Raw genomic sequence first — 16,512 nt, 5'->3', positions numbered from 1 at the left:
CTTTTTTGATTTTTTTTTTTTAATAATGACACAAAGTGGCATGAAGGTATGGCTGTGTATAAAGTGCTGAGAGGCATTTTTAAAATGTTCAGGGTGTCTACTTTTTGAAAATATATGGGTATGAGGGGCTAGTATGATTTTATTTTATAATTTAGGTTTTATTTGTACATCAAAACTGCGAAAATTGTCCTGGCTATAAGAAGTGCAAAATGTCCCAGCGAAAGGGTTAAACTGCATTTTCATGGTGACAGATTCCTTTTAAACAATTGATGTAGTGGCAAATAATTCTTCTTTTACGATAATTAAAGGGATTTTCCAAGCTAATGATACTGATAGCCTATCCTCAGGATGAGTCATTAATCAGATCGTTGGGTGTCCAACACCCGGGACCCCCATAGATCATCTTTTACCGGCAGCCACCAGCACTGTAAATACCAATGAGAATTGAGCTGGAAGCATAGCTCTGAGATGTAGTGGTCATGCCAGGTTACTGCACCTCAGCTCCCATTCCTGTCAAAATGAAAGGTGGAATCTGATAGGTTGCTATGGGCAACTAAGCCAGTTCCAGTTAACACCAGTTTGATAAATGACCCCTTACTTTCTTATTTATGCTTAAGGAAGCCTTTATAGTGGGTGCAAATGAAGTTTAAACCCCGTGAAAAACATGGTATTACACGTATTATTGTTTTCATACTACGGTGGATATAACAGTTTTCACCTCTCAAAATAGAATTCAGAAAACATTTGCAGAATAGATTTTAACCCCTTCCTGACACATGACGTACTAGTACGTCATGAAAGTCGGTGACTTACCGCATCGTGACGTAATAGTACGTCATGGATAACGCCGGTCACCGCGGCGAATCGCGCAGTGACCGGAGTAAGCTGACTGCACTAATCGGCAGTCAGCCATCTTAGATGAAGGTGAGGAGGAGTTTTTCCGCCCCACCCCCTGCAGCCCCGATCGCTGCGATTGGCTGGCTAGTGAAGACCAGCCCATCGCAGCGCCAGCAATGAATGGAGCTGCAGGGGGCTCGGCTAGAGGTGGGAGGGGGCTGATGACATCAGCCCATGTCTCCTCCTAGGTCAGGAAGGGGACATCAGACACAAGGTGTCCCTTCCCAGAGCTGCAATTGGCTGGAGCAACGCTCCAGCCTATGGCAGCGCTATACAAGTATTAGCCAATCTGTGGTGCTTCTGGTGGCTGGGACGGAGGCGATTTGGTCTGATTACATCAGGCCATGTCACCTCCGAGGTCAGTTCTGCGATTGGCTGGAATGCTCCAGCCAAAGGCAGCGCTATGCAGCAGAAAGAACCGTTGGTGCCTCTCTGCAGGCAGCCATTCTAGCTTGGTGACTGCTTGCAGAGAGGACCTGTGCCCTTCTGTGCTGCTCGTTGTCAGTTGGGACGTGTGGTACTACCACATACATCAGTGCTTTCCATTCAGTGCTTTGAAGAAGAAGAAAAAGAACAACCTCTGGATCAGCTGTAGTGATCTTTGGCTCATCTGCAGCGGTTTCAGATCCCCTGTCCCCCCCTCCCCACCCCCACCCGTCCTTTTTTTTTGGCATTTTTTGGCTTTGTTGACTCTGCATCACTTTTTCAGTGTGCGAGCTATGACTGGCAAGTGCTGACCAGCACTTGTGTTTTTTTGGTGCTAGCTAGCTTTATATATATATATATATATATATATATATTTTATATATACACTGCTCAAAAAAATAAAGGGAACACAAAAATAACACATACTAGATCAGAATTAATTAAATATTCTTCTGAAATACTTTGTTCTTTACATAGTTGAATATGCTGACAACAAAATCACACAAAAATAAAAAAATGGAAATTAACTTTTTCAACCCATGGAGGTCTGGATTTGGAGTCACACTCAAAATTAAAGTGGAAAAACACACTACAGGCCGATCCAACTTTGATGTAATGTCCTTAAAACAAGTCAAAATGAGGCTCAGTAGTAAGTGTGGCCTCCACGTGCCTGTATGACATCCCTACAACGCCTGTGCATGCTCCTGATGAGGTGGCGGACAATCTCCTGAGGGATCTCCTCCAGACCTGGACTAAAGCATCTGCCAACTCCTGGACAGTCTGTGGTGCAACGTGACGTTGGTGGATAGAGCGAGACATGATGTCCCAGATGTGCTCAATTGGATTCAGGTCTGGGGAACGAGCGGGCCAGTCCATAGCATCAATGCCTTTGTCTTGCAGGAACTGCTGACACACTCCAGCCACATGAGGTCTAGCATTGTCTTGCATTAGGAGGAACCCAGGGCCAACCGCACCAGCATATGGTCTCACAAGGGGTCTGAGGATCTCATCTCGGTACCTAATGGCAGTCAGGCTACCTCTGGCGAGCACATGGAGGGCTGTGCGGCCCTCCAAAGAAATGCCACCCCACACCATTACTGACCCAATGCCAAACCAGTCATGCTGGAGGATGTTGCAGGCAGTAGAACGTTCTCCACGGCGTCTCCAGACTCTGTCATGCGCTCAGTGTGAACCTGCTTTCATCTGTGAAGAGCACAGGGCGCCAGTAGCGAATTTGCCAATCTTGGTGTTCTATGGCAAATGCAAAACGTCCTGTAAGCACAACCCCCATCTGTGGACGTCGGGCCCTCATATCACCCTCATGGAGTCTGTTTCTGACCGTTTGAGCAGACACATGCACATTTGTGGCCTGCTGGAGGTCATTTTGCAGGGCTCTGGCAGTGCTCCTTCTGTTCCTCCTTGCACAAAGGCGGAGGTAGCGGTCCTGATTCTGGGTTGTTGCCCTCCTACGGCCTTCTCCACGTCTCCTGATGTACTGGCCTGTCTCCTGGTAGCGCCTCCATGCTCTGGACACTACGCTGACAGACACAGCAAACCTTCTTGCCACAGCTCGCATTGATGTGCCATCCTGGATAAGCTGCACTACCTGAGCCACTTGTGTGGGTTCTAGACTCCGTCTCATGCTACCACTAGAGTGAAAGCACCGCCAGCATTCAAAGGTGACCAAAACATCAGCCAGGAAGCATAGGAACTGAGAAGTGGTCTGTGGTCACCACCTGCAGAACCACTCCTTTATTCGGGGTGTCTTGCTAATTGCTTATAATTTGCACCTGTTGTCTATACCATTTGCATAACAGCATGTGAAATTGATTGTCACTCTGGGCACACTTTAGGTCCCTTAGTGCCAATTGGCCATCGTTTAAATGCAACGGGCTACCTGAGCATTGTTTCTGACCATGTCCATCCCTTTATGACCACCATGTACCCATCCTCTGATGGCTACTTCCAGCAGGATAATGCACCATGTCACAAAGCTCGAATCATTTCAAATTGGTTTCTTGAACATGACAATGAGTTCACTGTATTAAAAAGGCCCCCACAGTCACCAGATCTCAACCCAATAGAGCATCTTTGGGATGTGGTGGAACAGGAACTTCGTGCCCTAGTTGTGCATCCCTCAAATCTCCATCAACTGCAAGATGCTATCCTATCAATATGGGCCAACATGTCTAAAGAATGCTATCAGCACCTTGTTGAATCAATGCCACGTAGAAGTATTAGTATGGTGTTCGTAATAATTCTTTAGGTGAGTGTGTGTGTGTATATATATATATATATATATATACATACATAAATACATACAGTACAGACCAAACGTTTGAAAAATAAATTATGGTCCAACTAAACGCAAACCGGATGGAATAGCATGCAGCTACAAGATGCTGTGGTAGCAATGCTGGTTCAGTATGCCTTCAATTTTGAATAAATCCCCAACAGTGTCACCAGCAAAGCACCCCCACACCATAACACCTCCTCCTCCATGCTTCACGGTGGGAACCAGGCATGTAGAGTCCATCCGTTCACCTTTTCTGCGTCACACAAAGACACGGTGGTTGGAACCAAAGATCTCAAATTTGGACTCATCAGACCAAAGCACAGATTTCCACTGGTCTAATGTCCATTCCTTGTGTTCTTTAGCCCAAACAAGTCTCTTCTGCTTGTTGCCTGTCCTTAGCAGTGGTTTCCTAGCAGAAATTCTACCATGAAGGCCTGATTCACACAGTCTCCTCTTAACAGTTGTTCTAGAGATGTGTCTCTGAGTGGCATTGAACTGGTCTCTAATCTGAGCTGCTGTTAACCTGCGATTTCTGAGGCTGGTGACTCGGATGAACTTATCCTCCGCAGCAGAGGTGACTCTTGGTCTTCCTTTCCTGGGGCGGCCCGATGTGAGCCAGTTTCTTTGTAGCGCTTGATGGTTTTTGTGACTGCACTTGGTGACACTTTCAAATTTTTCCCAATTTTTCGGACTGACTGACCTTCATTTCTTAAAGTAATGATGGCCAGTCGTTTTTCTTTACTTAGAATTTATAATATGGCAAGAAAAAAGCAGCTAACAGTCTATTCAGTAGGACTATCAGCTGTGTATCCATCTGACTTCTCCACAACGCAACTGATGGTCCCAACCCCATTTATAAGGCAAGAAATCCCACTTATTAAACCTGACAGGGCACACCTGTGAAGTAAAAACCATTTCAGGTGACTACCTCTTGAAGCTCATGAAGAGAATGCCAAGAGTGTGCAAAGCAGTAATGAAAGCAAAAGGTGGCTACTTTGAAGAACCTAGAATATGACATATTTTCAGTTGTTTCACACTTTTTTGTTACGTATATAATTCCACATGTGTTAATTCATAGTTTTGATGCCTTCAGTGTGAATCTACAATTTTCATAGTCATGAAAATAAAGAAAACTCTCTGAATGAGAAGGTGTGCCAAAACTTTAGGTCTGTACTGTATGTGTACTTTTCCTTGCATTTTGACGCTGAAAAAAAAAAAAACTTTTTTGCAGTTATGTTTGTGGAGCTCTAGGAGGGCTCCTTTTATTGCAGGGTGATGTGTACTTTGATACCATTCTGGGGCGTGTACGACTTTTTGATCACTTTTTATTTCATTTTTTGTGGGAGAGGCAACCCAAAAATGGAAAATCGGCTATTTTTACCTTTTTTTTTTTTCTTTTTTTTTCTTCGTTTTGCCTTTTTCTGTATGGGATTAATACTTACTTTTTAAAAAAAAAACTTTATACATTTTTTTTTTACACTTTTTTCTATAATTACCACAGGGAACTATGGCAATCAACCATTTGGTTGCTATTCTCATAGACTCCAATATGATTATTTGACTACTTTCCTATGGAGCCTCCAGTCGTAGAGCATGAAAGGGGCCGCTGCACACAAGCTCCGGCTCCTCCAATAGCCGCACAGTGAAGTCGGAGCATAAAGAGAAGCGCGCTCAGATACCACGGCATCTGAGGGCTTAAATGTCTGCAGTTTGTATTATTGCCGATTGAAAACAGCAGATACTAGGTTGCTATGGCGCCCACTCCAATCGGAAGCGGGCGCCATCTTTAAAGACCCAAGACATGACGTAATAATACATCACATGTCGGGAAGGGGTTAAGGTGTAAGAAGACGTTAATTAACAGAAGGCTACTCACGTAACATACAAAAACAGTAGGGGCAATGTACAAAATCAGCAGCCATGTCAGCTAACTTTGTAGAAGATTATAAAAATTAGGCATATTGGGGGTCATTTGCGAACAGATATACGCCAACTTTGTGGCCTATTTTTGGTGCATATTTTGTCGCACGCCATGCTGCCGGTGTCTCTACATAACTTTGGCGATCCACCATCAGCAATAGGGCTTATTAAGACCGGTATCTAAAACGCCAATCTTAATAAATGTGCCTCATGGTGTTTATTTTTTAAATGATAATTCTTTACAGTATATAAATATATGTGTAAAAAGTTTAATCTAAACAACATACCACAAAGTGTATGAGATAGCTGAGTTTTACCAGTTCGGAATTCTAGATATTTATGGAAGAGAGAAAACACAGTTGTATGAGTAAATATGAATAGTAAATTTCAATGCAATTATGAAAACTACAAATTTAGCTTTTGAACACATATGGAGCGCTAACCATCTCCAAATTTTAATTTATCTGAGCAGTGCCATTCATCTACTAGGCTGCAGCTAAAATCTATGTTGCTGTAACACTGCTTTTAGGATCCACTTGGGAGTTGGTACAAGAAATACACTTCAACTGCATCACAATTTCATTGATGTGTTGGTCCTGTGTTCATATATGCCCGCATTCCTTAGAAAAATGAAGTTTTGATATATGCAAATGAGCCTCTAGGAGCAACAGGGGAATTATCATTACACTTACAGGCTCTGCTGAATTAATTATTTGTAGCTCTGGGTCAGATATATGATGATCCGGATCATATTGCTCTGGCTGAATCTAAACTGCGTCTTTTATGCCAGGGTAAACAGTCCGCAGAGATATACTGTTCAGAATTTCGGAGATGGGCAGCTGATACTGGTTGGAATGATGCTGCACTCGTCAATTTTGCCATGGTCTTTCAGAGGGATTGAAAGATGTATTTGCCTTTCATGAGAGACCTACCTCCTTGGAGTCTGCCATGCCTCGGGCCGTTCGTATTGACAGGCGTCTTAGAGAAAGAGGAGAGATCACTCCTTCCTGTCATACTCAGTCCAAGGACAGTGGGACGGTCTCATTCAGTGTGCAAGGGTCTCAGTCTCTCTCAATCCCCTCTGAGCAGGAACCCATGCAGCTGGGTTTGCTTGCCTCTAACAACAGAGGATTCAGCTCTCAGAGGAGGGTCTGTTTCTATTGTGGAGGTATAAATCATTTGGCAAATGTTTGTCCCTCTAGGAAATTCAGGGAGTTTTTTGAGAGTAATAAAGAAACAAAAAGAAAAAAAGAAAAGTCCTCTAAAAACTTTCCATCTGTTACAATTGGCAAGGTTGATCCGGAAATTGAAGGTTTTCAGTTTGCTTGTAGTTCCCGTTTTGTCCTACCTGCCAGGGTGGCGCTAGAGAGCAAGAACATTGTGAGATTTTTGTAGATAGTGGAGCAGCTGTCAATCTCATTGATAATCAATTTGCTATAACACATGGTTTCCAGGTATGCACTTTGGGAAAGGACATACCTGTTTTTGCGATTGATTCCGCTCAACTTTCTCAAAAATCGTTAAAGGGCATAGTTCACAATATCCGTTTGACTGTGGGTGATGCTCATGTTGAGGATGTGTCATGTTTCGTCCTAAGCGGGTTACCTACTCCTCTATTGTTGGGGCTACCCTGGCTTACTAAACATAACCCCACCATTGATTGGCAAGCGAGGCAAATAAATGGTTGGAGTGACTTTTGCAGAGAGAATTGCCTCTCGACGTCTCTTTCAGAGGTTTTCTCTCTAAATTTTCGGGTGTTTTCTGAGAGTGGTGTTCAGGAGCTGCCCCCTCACCGGGAGGACGATTGCCCTATTAATCTCATCCCAGGCGCCAAGCTGCCTAAATCTCGTTATACAATCTCTCCCAACCTGAAAGGGTCGCGATGCGTACTTATATCTCTGAGAGCCTGAGAAAGGGACACATACGACCCTCGAAGTCACCTGTTGCCGCGTTTCTTTCTTTTTTTTTGTTAAGAAAAAAGATGGTTCTTTAAGACCATGTTTGGATTTCAGGGAACTGAACAGTATCACAATTCGTGACCCTTATCCGCTTACTCTGATCCCGGACCTGTTTAACCAGATTGTTGGGGCTAAAGTTTTTCCCAAGTTGGATTTAAGAGGGGCATACAACCTGGTCAGGGTCAGAGAAGGGGACGAATGGAAGACAGCCTTCAATACCCCCGAGGGCCATTTTGAGAATTTGGTTATGCCTTTTGGTTTGATGAATGCTCCAGCCGTCTTCCAACATTTTGTAAACAGCATTTTTTATCATTTAATGAGGAAATTTGTACTAGTGTATCTAGATGACATTTAGATTTTTTCTCCTGATTTCAAAACTCATAGGGACCACCTACGTCAGGTCTTGCTCATTCTGCGGGAGAATAAATTGTATGCTAAACTGGAAAAATGTGTGTTTGCGGTTCCAGAAATTAAATTTCTGGGTTTTCTCCTCTCCGCTTCTGGTTTTCGCATGGACCCCGAGAAGGTCCGCGCTGTGCTTGATTGGGAGATTCCTGAGCATCAGAAGGCGCTGATGCCCTTTTTGGGTTTTGCCAATTACTACAGTTCATTTTAAATTATTCCTCTGTTGTTAAGCCACTCACTGATATGACTAGAAAGGGTGTAGATTTTTCCTCCTGGTCGGTAGAGACGCGTAAGGCCTTTTCTAGTATCAAAGAGTTTTGCTTCCGCTCCCATCTTGGTACAACCTGATGTCTCTCTACCCTTCATTGTTGAGGTGGACGCTTCTGAGGTGGGTGTGGGTGCGGTCTCGTCTCAGGGTCCCTCTCCTGCCAAATGGCATCCGTGTGCCCTTTTCTCGAAGAAACTCTCCTGTTTCCAGATTCTGGAAGGCCTTCCGTTCTCGCTTGGGGGTTCGGTTGTCATTCTCTTCTGCTTTCCACCCGCAGTCGAATGTCCAGACAGAGCTCTGCGTTGTTTTGTAGCGGAGAATCAGGAGGACTGGTGTTCTTTTCTCTCCCTTGCTGAGTTTGCTTTAAATAACCATCGTCAGGAGTCCTCTGATAAGTCACCATTTTTTGGTGCATATGGGTTTCATCCGCAGTTTGGGACATTCTCTGGGGAGGGGGCTTCTGGTTTACCTGATGAGGAGAGATTCTCCTCGTCTTTGTCATCTATTTGGCGAAAGATTCAGGATAATCTAAAGAGCATGAGTGAGAGATATAAGCGTGTGGCGGATAAGAGACGTGTGCCTGGTCCGGACCTGAATGTTGGTGATCTGGTGTGGTTGTCTACTAAGAATATCAAATTGAAGGTTCCCTCCTGGAAGTTGGGTCCTAAGTTTAATGGGCCTTACAAAATCTTGTCCGTCATCAATCCCGTTGCCTACCGTCTTGATCTTCCTCAGACTTGGAAGATCCATAATGTTTTTCACAAGTCCCTATTAAAACCTTATGTCCAACCCACTGTACCCTACTCTTTGCCTCCGCCTCCGATTGTGGTTGATGGTAATCTTGAATTTCAGGTCTCTAGGATTGTGGACTCTCGTATTATCCGCGGTTCTCTTCATTACCTCGTTCATTGGGAGGGTTATGGTCCTGAGGAGAGGATGTGGGTTCCAGTGGCAGACATTAAGGCCACTCGTCTTATCAGGGCGTTCCATAGGTCCCATCCTGAGAAGGTGGGCTCTGAGTGTCCGGAGTCCACTCGTAGAGGGAGGGGTACTGTCACCGCCAGATCTCTGAGAAGTTCTGACAGACGTTGTTCAGTACCTCCTGCATGATGTTCTTTTGTTTTGGTTTCGTTTTGACATCTCTTCTCCCTCTCCCAGCTGTCATCTATTAGCAGTGATTGCCTCCCTTTATATCCCCTCCCATACTGCCTCACTTTGCGGTTTATACTACTTCCTGGATTGTTCTCATTGCTAGAAGTTTGCTAATGCTGGTTTCTCAGCTAAGTCTATCCCTTTATTTGTGTTTTCCTGTTGGCTTGATTCTAGGTGACCCTGACTCCCTCCGTATTAAGTGCAGGGAGCCGGTGGTTGTGTCCCCTCACTATTATAGGGTTTTCAGGTGTCACTCAGTCTAGGTACGTGGACATGCAACTTTCTATCACAGAGATATTTGCATGGGCCGAGCAGTCAGGGAGCGCTATAGGGCTTTAATAGGGCTCACCCTTTTGTTCCTTAGATTGGGATCAAGTCAGTCTGATCTTTATTTGTTACTTCTTGTTTTCTGAAACACCATCCGTGCCACCTGAGTCTGCAGTATCCAGCAGAGGGAGGTGGAACCAAAGTTCAGGACATTGCTAGGTTTGGGGAACCTAGACACCTCACTTAAATCCTGAACAGAAACCGCAACAGTTGATTTTAATAGGGGAGAAGCGTGTTATCAGAATAAGCCCCAGACTGACAGTTAAGAGGGGACTGATCTGCATTTTTATTGGTAACACTTTGGGGTGCATAAGACATTTTAAACGATTTTCTGCCAGAAAAAAAAGGCTGCATGCAGTTATTTTCAGACGAAAGCTGTCATTCTTGCTGGAAATCTGACAGATTACATTATAGTGAATAGGGATCCAGCAAGCCCCAGCAGTGTATGGCTATGCCAGATATGTTAATTCTGGTAGTCTGCCAGAACATACTACCTGAATACCGTAATGCAGACTTGTACCCAGCCTTAAATATTACTGTGCTAACTGATTTGTTACGTAATGAATAAAATGTATCAGTTTTACTTTGGACAAAAATGTTTTATAATGTGTTTATTGGATAACTAATTTTACCTCCAAATGTCTCAGTTATTGCCATGCTTTCAATACCCCCTCCAAGTAGCTTGCTGAAAGAAAACAAAGATTAGTCATGACTGTACTCAATTGTAATAGGAGAAGACAAAAAAGTGAAAAACAGCCCTTAAATCCTCAATGGCCAATATATGTTTTTTTCACAGGCTGTTTATTGGATTTATTCTGCAGTACCCAAAAAATTTAATAAATTACGGTACATAGTGGGTGCATGTTAGGTAACCAGTAGAAAATGAAATAATGTTTTTCTTTACTGTTTCTTTCATCTCAATTTCTATATACATAGCGCACAACGAGGGCTGTGTATAGAATACAGGGAGTGGAGTTCACCTTATCACCTTCTGCAAACTGCCAAATGACATATTAAAAAGTAAGGCATCGGATAAGGGTACTTTTACACTTGCGTTGTGAGGATCTAGCAGGCAGTTCCGTTGCCGATACTGCCTGCCGGATCCGGAATTCCGTATGTAAACGGATAACACTTGTAGATGGATCCGGATGCGGATTAGTCTTACACATGCATTAAATTCCGGATCCGTCTCTCTGGTTTTCCGGAACACTTGGTACCGTATCTGGCATTAATACATTTCATATTCATATCATGCCAGATCCGGCATTCCGGCAAGTGTTCCAGAATTTTGTCCGGAGAAAATAACACAGCATGCTGTGGTAATACCGTAAAGGGACTGAACTGAAGACATCCTGATGCATACTGAACGGAATACTTTCCATTCAGAATGCATTAGGATGAAGCATTTTTATTCCGGTATTGAGCCCCTGTGAACTCAATACCAGAAAAGAATAACGCTAGTGTGAAAGTACCCTAATACATTTATGCATTATTGTGAACTGGAGGGAAGCTTTAAAAGGGTATTCCCAGCTGGGAAATGTAAATTACATCATTAGGATATGCTATAAATGTACGATAGGTACAGGTCCACCTCAAAGACCCACTCATATCTCAAGAATGAGGCCCTCAAGTAAAAGGATTGCAAGTTGTCCATGCACGGCCACCCTTCCATTTACCACTATGGGATTTCTGAAAATAACCGAGCAGTGAATGAAGGGCTGCTCTCCATTTACTTTGGGGCCCCATTCTTGGGATAGGAGCTGGACCCAGAAGTGGAACCTGCACCAATCAAGCATTCATAGCATATCCTATTGTAATGCCCCAAAGTGGCATTACCACTTTTGCACCCCTCTACTGTCTTTATTGGTTAACCTAATGTCATCCCGTGTATTTGTTTCAGGTCCTATACATTGTGCATTCCTATGTTTTGCAACTGTTTATGTTCATGTAATATGCCTGGTTGTCACAGGTAATGGGGAGGGGATAACACCAGATAACACACAGAAGGAATAGACCAGAGTCTAGGCCTCAAAGCTAAGGGAGAGGGATGGTGACCTCCTAGGAATCCCTAGATCTCTCCCTGACTCCTGCCAGTATGAGTAGACCCTGAAGGTGGAAAAACTCATACACTGGAACCTTAGCCCTGGAGACCCTGGAAGACCCTAGGAGTAGAGGCAGGGAATGAGACTACTGGTTCCTCCCCAGATGTCTAGGCCTCAGGGAGACGCTGGACAACAACACACACACAAGCGAACAAAATGGAAAACAAAATACACTTAGCTTAAAGAAGAATGGAGGAGCAGGAGATCCAAAGGAACAACACACCAGCTCAACCAATTCCAGCAGGAAATATCAACCGCATGGAAGGCAATGTGAGTCATAAGTAAATAGAGCTTCAGCAATAATCACAAGCTGCACCTGACAAGAGGTGTGGTCATTACCAAACAACACTGCAAGGAGAAAACAGAGAGACTGTCAGATACCCTCACGAGCCGCCAGTTTCTCAGATCTTCTCACCTCTGTCATGGAAGGGACTGTGACAGTACCCCCCCCCCCCCCCTCTACGGGTGACCCCTGGACACCCAGGGCCAACTTTATCAGGATGCGTCCTGTTAAAGGCCTTCACAAGGCGACTGGCATTAACGTCGGTCGCAGGAACCCACATTCTTTCCTCTGGACCATAACCTTTCCAGTGCACGAGATACTGAAGAAATCGATGGAGAATTCATGAGTTCACTATCCTAGCAATCTGAAATTCAAGATTACCGTCCACCAAGACAGGAGCAGGAGATAAGGAGGACGGTTCAGCAGGTTCGACGTATCATTTCAGTAATGATTTGTGAAAAACATTATGAATTTTTAAAGCCTGCGGAAGTTCAAGACGAAAAGCAAAAGCAGAGATCATATATGGCCCAATAAACCTTAGCCCCAACTTCCAAGAAGATACCTTCAACTTAATGTTTCTTGTGGACAGCCACACAGAATTACCCCCTCTCAGGTCCGGACCACTCGTACGTCTATTGTCAGCCATACGTTTATACTTTTTGCCCATTTTTTTCAAATTGTTTTGAATTTTCCGCCAAATAGATGACGAAAATCTTTCCTCTTCTGGAATACCAGAAGTCTCAGTACCACAAAATTGGCCAAACTGCAGATGGAACCCATATGCTCCGAAAAACTATGACTTATCAGTGGACTACGGTTATTTGTGAAAAACGCAGCCAACAACAAAAATGAAGACCATTTCTCCTGATTCTTCGAGACAAAACATCTCAAATAAGTCTCCAGATTCTGGTTAGTGCGCTCAGTCTGTCCGCTCAACTGAGAATGAAAAGCCAAAGAAAAGGACAATTGGACCCCCAGGTGAGTATAGAATGCCTTCCAGAATCTGGAAACAAACTGAGTCCCCCTATCAGACACATCAGAGGGGATACTGTGTAGTTTCACGATGTTATCAGCAAACACTTGTGCGAGTTTTAGCATTAGGTAGACGTGATAATGCTATAAAGTGCGACATCTTGCTGAAGCGATCAACAACCACCAGAATCACAGTTTTCCCTGAGGAATTAGGCAAATTTTGATAAAGTCCATGGACAAATGAGTCCACGGTTAGGACAGGATAGACAAGGGAAGTAGAGATCCTGAAGGCCGAGTATGTGTCACCTTGGCACGCACACAAGTCTCACAAGCTGACAAGTAGCGCTCAATACATTTACGCAATCCTGGACACCAGAATCTGACACGGGAAATGAGATCAACCGTGGATCTGCTCCCAGGGTGTCCGGTAAGAACAGTACCGTGATGTTCTTGAAACACCTTGTGCCGTAGTTCCGAAGGAACAAACAACTTCCCTGGAGGACAATAATCAGGTGCATCTCCCTGGGCCTCCAACACCTCTGCCTCAAGTTCAGGATAAAGGCTGGATACAACCACCCTATTAGCTAATATCGGGCCAGGATCCTCCAAATCACCCCCCACCCATACCCCCCACGAAAGCTATGTGACAAAGCATCTGCTTTGACGTTCTTAACCCCAGGGCGACTCCAGATAAGCCAGATTTCTGTGATCAGTAATTACCTTAATGGGATGAATCGCTCCTTCCAACCAATGACGCCATTCCTCAAAAGCCAACTTAATGGCCAACAACTCTCTATTACCTACATCATAATTTCTTTTAGCAGTAGATATTTTTTTTTTTCCGAAAAAAAAGCACATGGGAGCAATTTGCTAGAAGGTCCCTGCGACAAGACTTCTCCAACCCCTACCTCGGATGCGTCAACTTCCACAATGAATGGCTTTGACACATCAGGTTGCAATAGTATAGGAGCAGAAGCAAAACACTTCTTCACCGCTGAAAAGGAATATAATGCCTCATCAGCTCAGACTGAGAAATCTGCACCTTTCTTAGTCATATCTGTTAACGGTTTAACAACAGTCGAGTAATTAGTAAGTAAAGATAAATTTACGATAGTAGTTGGTGTGACAACCACCCGCCAATCCCGTCGTACTATCCCACAATTGCCATACAGGTCTCGTCCACTAAAGACTTCTGGAGGCGAATCCACTGTGGGCACACTAGACGTTTAAGATTGGTTGGTGTGCCCATACATGATACAATCGCGATTGGATGTACAATCAGTAAAATAAAATTATTGATTTCGCGCTGGAAATCAAATTATTTGCTGCCACCGCTCTTCGTATTGAATCGGGGCAAAGAGACCCCGGCTAGCTAATCCTAAAGGGACAAAACAGTTATTTGAAACCTAGGTAACCAATTAACAATGCATAAAAATAAGACAAATGTCTCCTCTGAGGACAGAGTTCTTAGCATAGACCAGATAATCAGGTAACAATGACAAAACTGGAACGATTAAATCGTTAGTTTTATTTTAAAAACTATACACAAAAATATACATTAAAACTGACAGAAAAATATACCTGCCAGTCGAACAGATTGGTTGGATGGAAATAAGTAAGAGATGGAAAGGAGTAGAATGTCTATAAGTTCAGAATTACTGTGGTAGTGTCCAGTAAAAGATAAAGTCTTTGCAAGGAATAATCCAAGATGGCAGTGTGCCCGTGTCCAGCGGGGGCGGTCGTGATGTTAATCGACTTCAGATGGTAGGTGAAGGACCAGGACCTGAGTGGGTCACTGGGTTTTACCCACTCTGTAGCTTGGAGTGGCTATGACACGTACAAGCCCAGCCCTGTGTAATTGGAAGAGGGGCAGTTCTTGCTCTGAGAGGGAGAAAATCTGGCAGAATCTTGGCTTTGCCAATTTCTCTGTATCCGTTGGTCAAATTAAGAAATAATTTCATATTTATAATCAGAAGAATTTTACGCATAATCTGATACCAAATATGACTGGAAGATAATACAGGGTGCCTGAGAACCGTTAAATCTCACAGTGGAAATTTCCTGGAAGCTGTGTTAGAAGAACCAAAACATTTTCTGATGAGATTGTTCATTTCGTATTTTCCTAACCCAGAAAATATGAAGGAAATATGGGAAAAATATGAAGTCTATGGATTGGAGGTGACCTTAAGGTCATCTTCCTACTTGTACCAACCAGCTGCATGATAAAGATCTGTCCTTCTCTTTTGAAGGTCTGACCAGGTTTAAGGAGTGTAAAAACTCATGCTGTGTTGGGGCCGCTCAGACTAGAGAGACGGCCCATTTATGAGGGTTTGTCATGATGATATCAGATTGATGGCTGTATAACCTGACAGGGGGTTAGTAGGAATCTTTGGCCAGGGTTTGCTAATTAACCTCTGCTCTGTGAGCTGCAACGGGAAGTTTTAACTCTGTGTGCAGGAGAGGGCTCTGGTGATTGTGATTTTAGAACATGATGCATTCGCGATTTCTTCGTATTGCCGAGATCGCGAAGCGTCACACCTCCCCACTTTGGAGGATTGGGGAAGGAGTGGTCAGCAAGACTGGGACTGAAGCAATCCCCACTCGCTATTTGAGCACTTTCAGATTTTTGGGTCGATCCCAGTCCAACACAGCACAGACTTTTTCTGGATCCATACGAAAACCCGAAGATGAGAGTAGGTAACCCAGGAATTGCACTTCTGGAACCGCAAATACACACTTCCCCATCTTAGCATACATATATTTATTCTCCCTTAGGATCTATAAGACCTGTCTCATGTGATCCTGATGCTTCTCCATTTCGGGGGAATAAATTAAAATATCATCCAGATACACCACCACAAACCTGCCCACCAGATGATGAAAGATGTCACTGATGAAATGTTGAAAAACAGCAGGAGCATTGGTCAACCCAAAAGTCATGATCAAATTCTCAAAATGACCTTCAGGGGTATTAAAGGCATTTTTCCATTCGTCCCCCTCCTCGATCCTTACCAGATTATATTCCCCCCTCAAATCGAACTTAGAGAACACCTTGGCACCAACAATCTGATTGAACAAATCTGGGATCAAAGGAAGGGGATAGGGATCACGGACAGTAGTGCGATTAAGCTCACGGAAGTCCAAACATGGCCTAAGGGTTCCATCCATTTTTTTTTTTACAAAGAAAACCCTGCAGCACTGGAGATTTGGATGGTCTAATATGACCTATAGCCAAGCTCTCGGTTAGATATTCTCGCATGGCTACTCTTTGGGGTTCAGAAAGATTATACAACCGAGACTTGGGCAATCTAGCTCTGGGAATACGGTTGACAGGGCAATCATACTCCCAATGTGGAGGTAACTCCTGGTCTCCACTTTCAGAAAATACATCAGAAAAATCTGAAATAAAAGGTACTATTTTAGTGGTTACAACAGAAAGCGACGGGCTAAGTTAGTTGTCTATGCAAAAATCACTCCAATCAAGAATCTGTTTTGTTTGCCAATCA

At 43.8% G+C, this 16,512-nt stretch overlaps 1 protein-coding gene across 1 annotated transcript in view; it reads right to left on the bottom strand.

The window, feature by feature from the left end:
• Nucleotides 1-16,512, bottom strand: part of DMC1 (DNA meiotic recombinase 1) — a 132,589-nt gene that overhangs the window by 76,708 nt on the left and 39,369 nt on the right. The window contains exons 4-5 of the mRNA XM_044301460.1: nt 10,282-10,334; nt 5,827-5,868 (exon numbers count right to left, since the gene is read on the bottom strand). Of these exons, the coding sequence (XP_044157395.1) occupies nt 5,827-5,868; nt 10,282-10,334 (95 nt within the window). The remainder of the gene's footprint in view (nt 1-5,826; nt 5,869-10,281; nt 10,335-16,512) is intronic.

The sequence above is a fragment of the Bufo gargarizans genome, chromosome 7, assembly GCF_014858855.1.
Source record: "Bufo gargarizans isolate SCDJY-AF-19 chromosome 7, ASM1485885v1, whole genome shotgun sequence".
NCBI lineage: Eukaryota > Metazoa > Chordata > Amphibia > Anura > Bufonidae > Bufo > Bufo gargarizans.
Note: the sequence above shows the minus strand (reverse complement) of the source record. Positions and strands in the feature narration are given on the sequence as shown.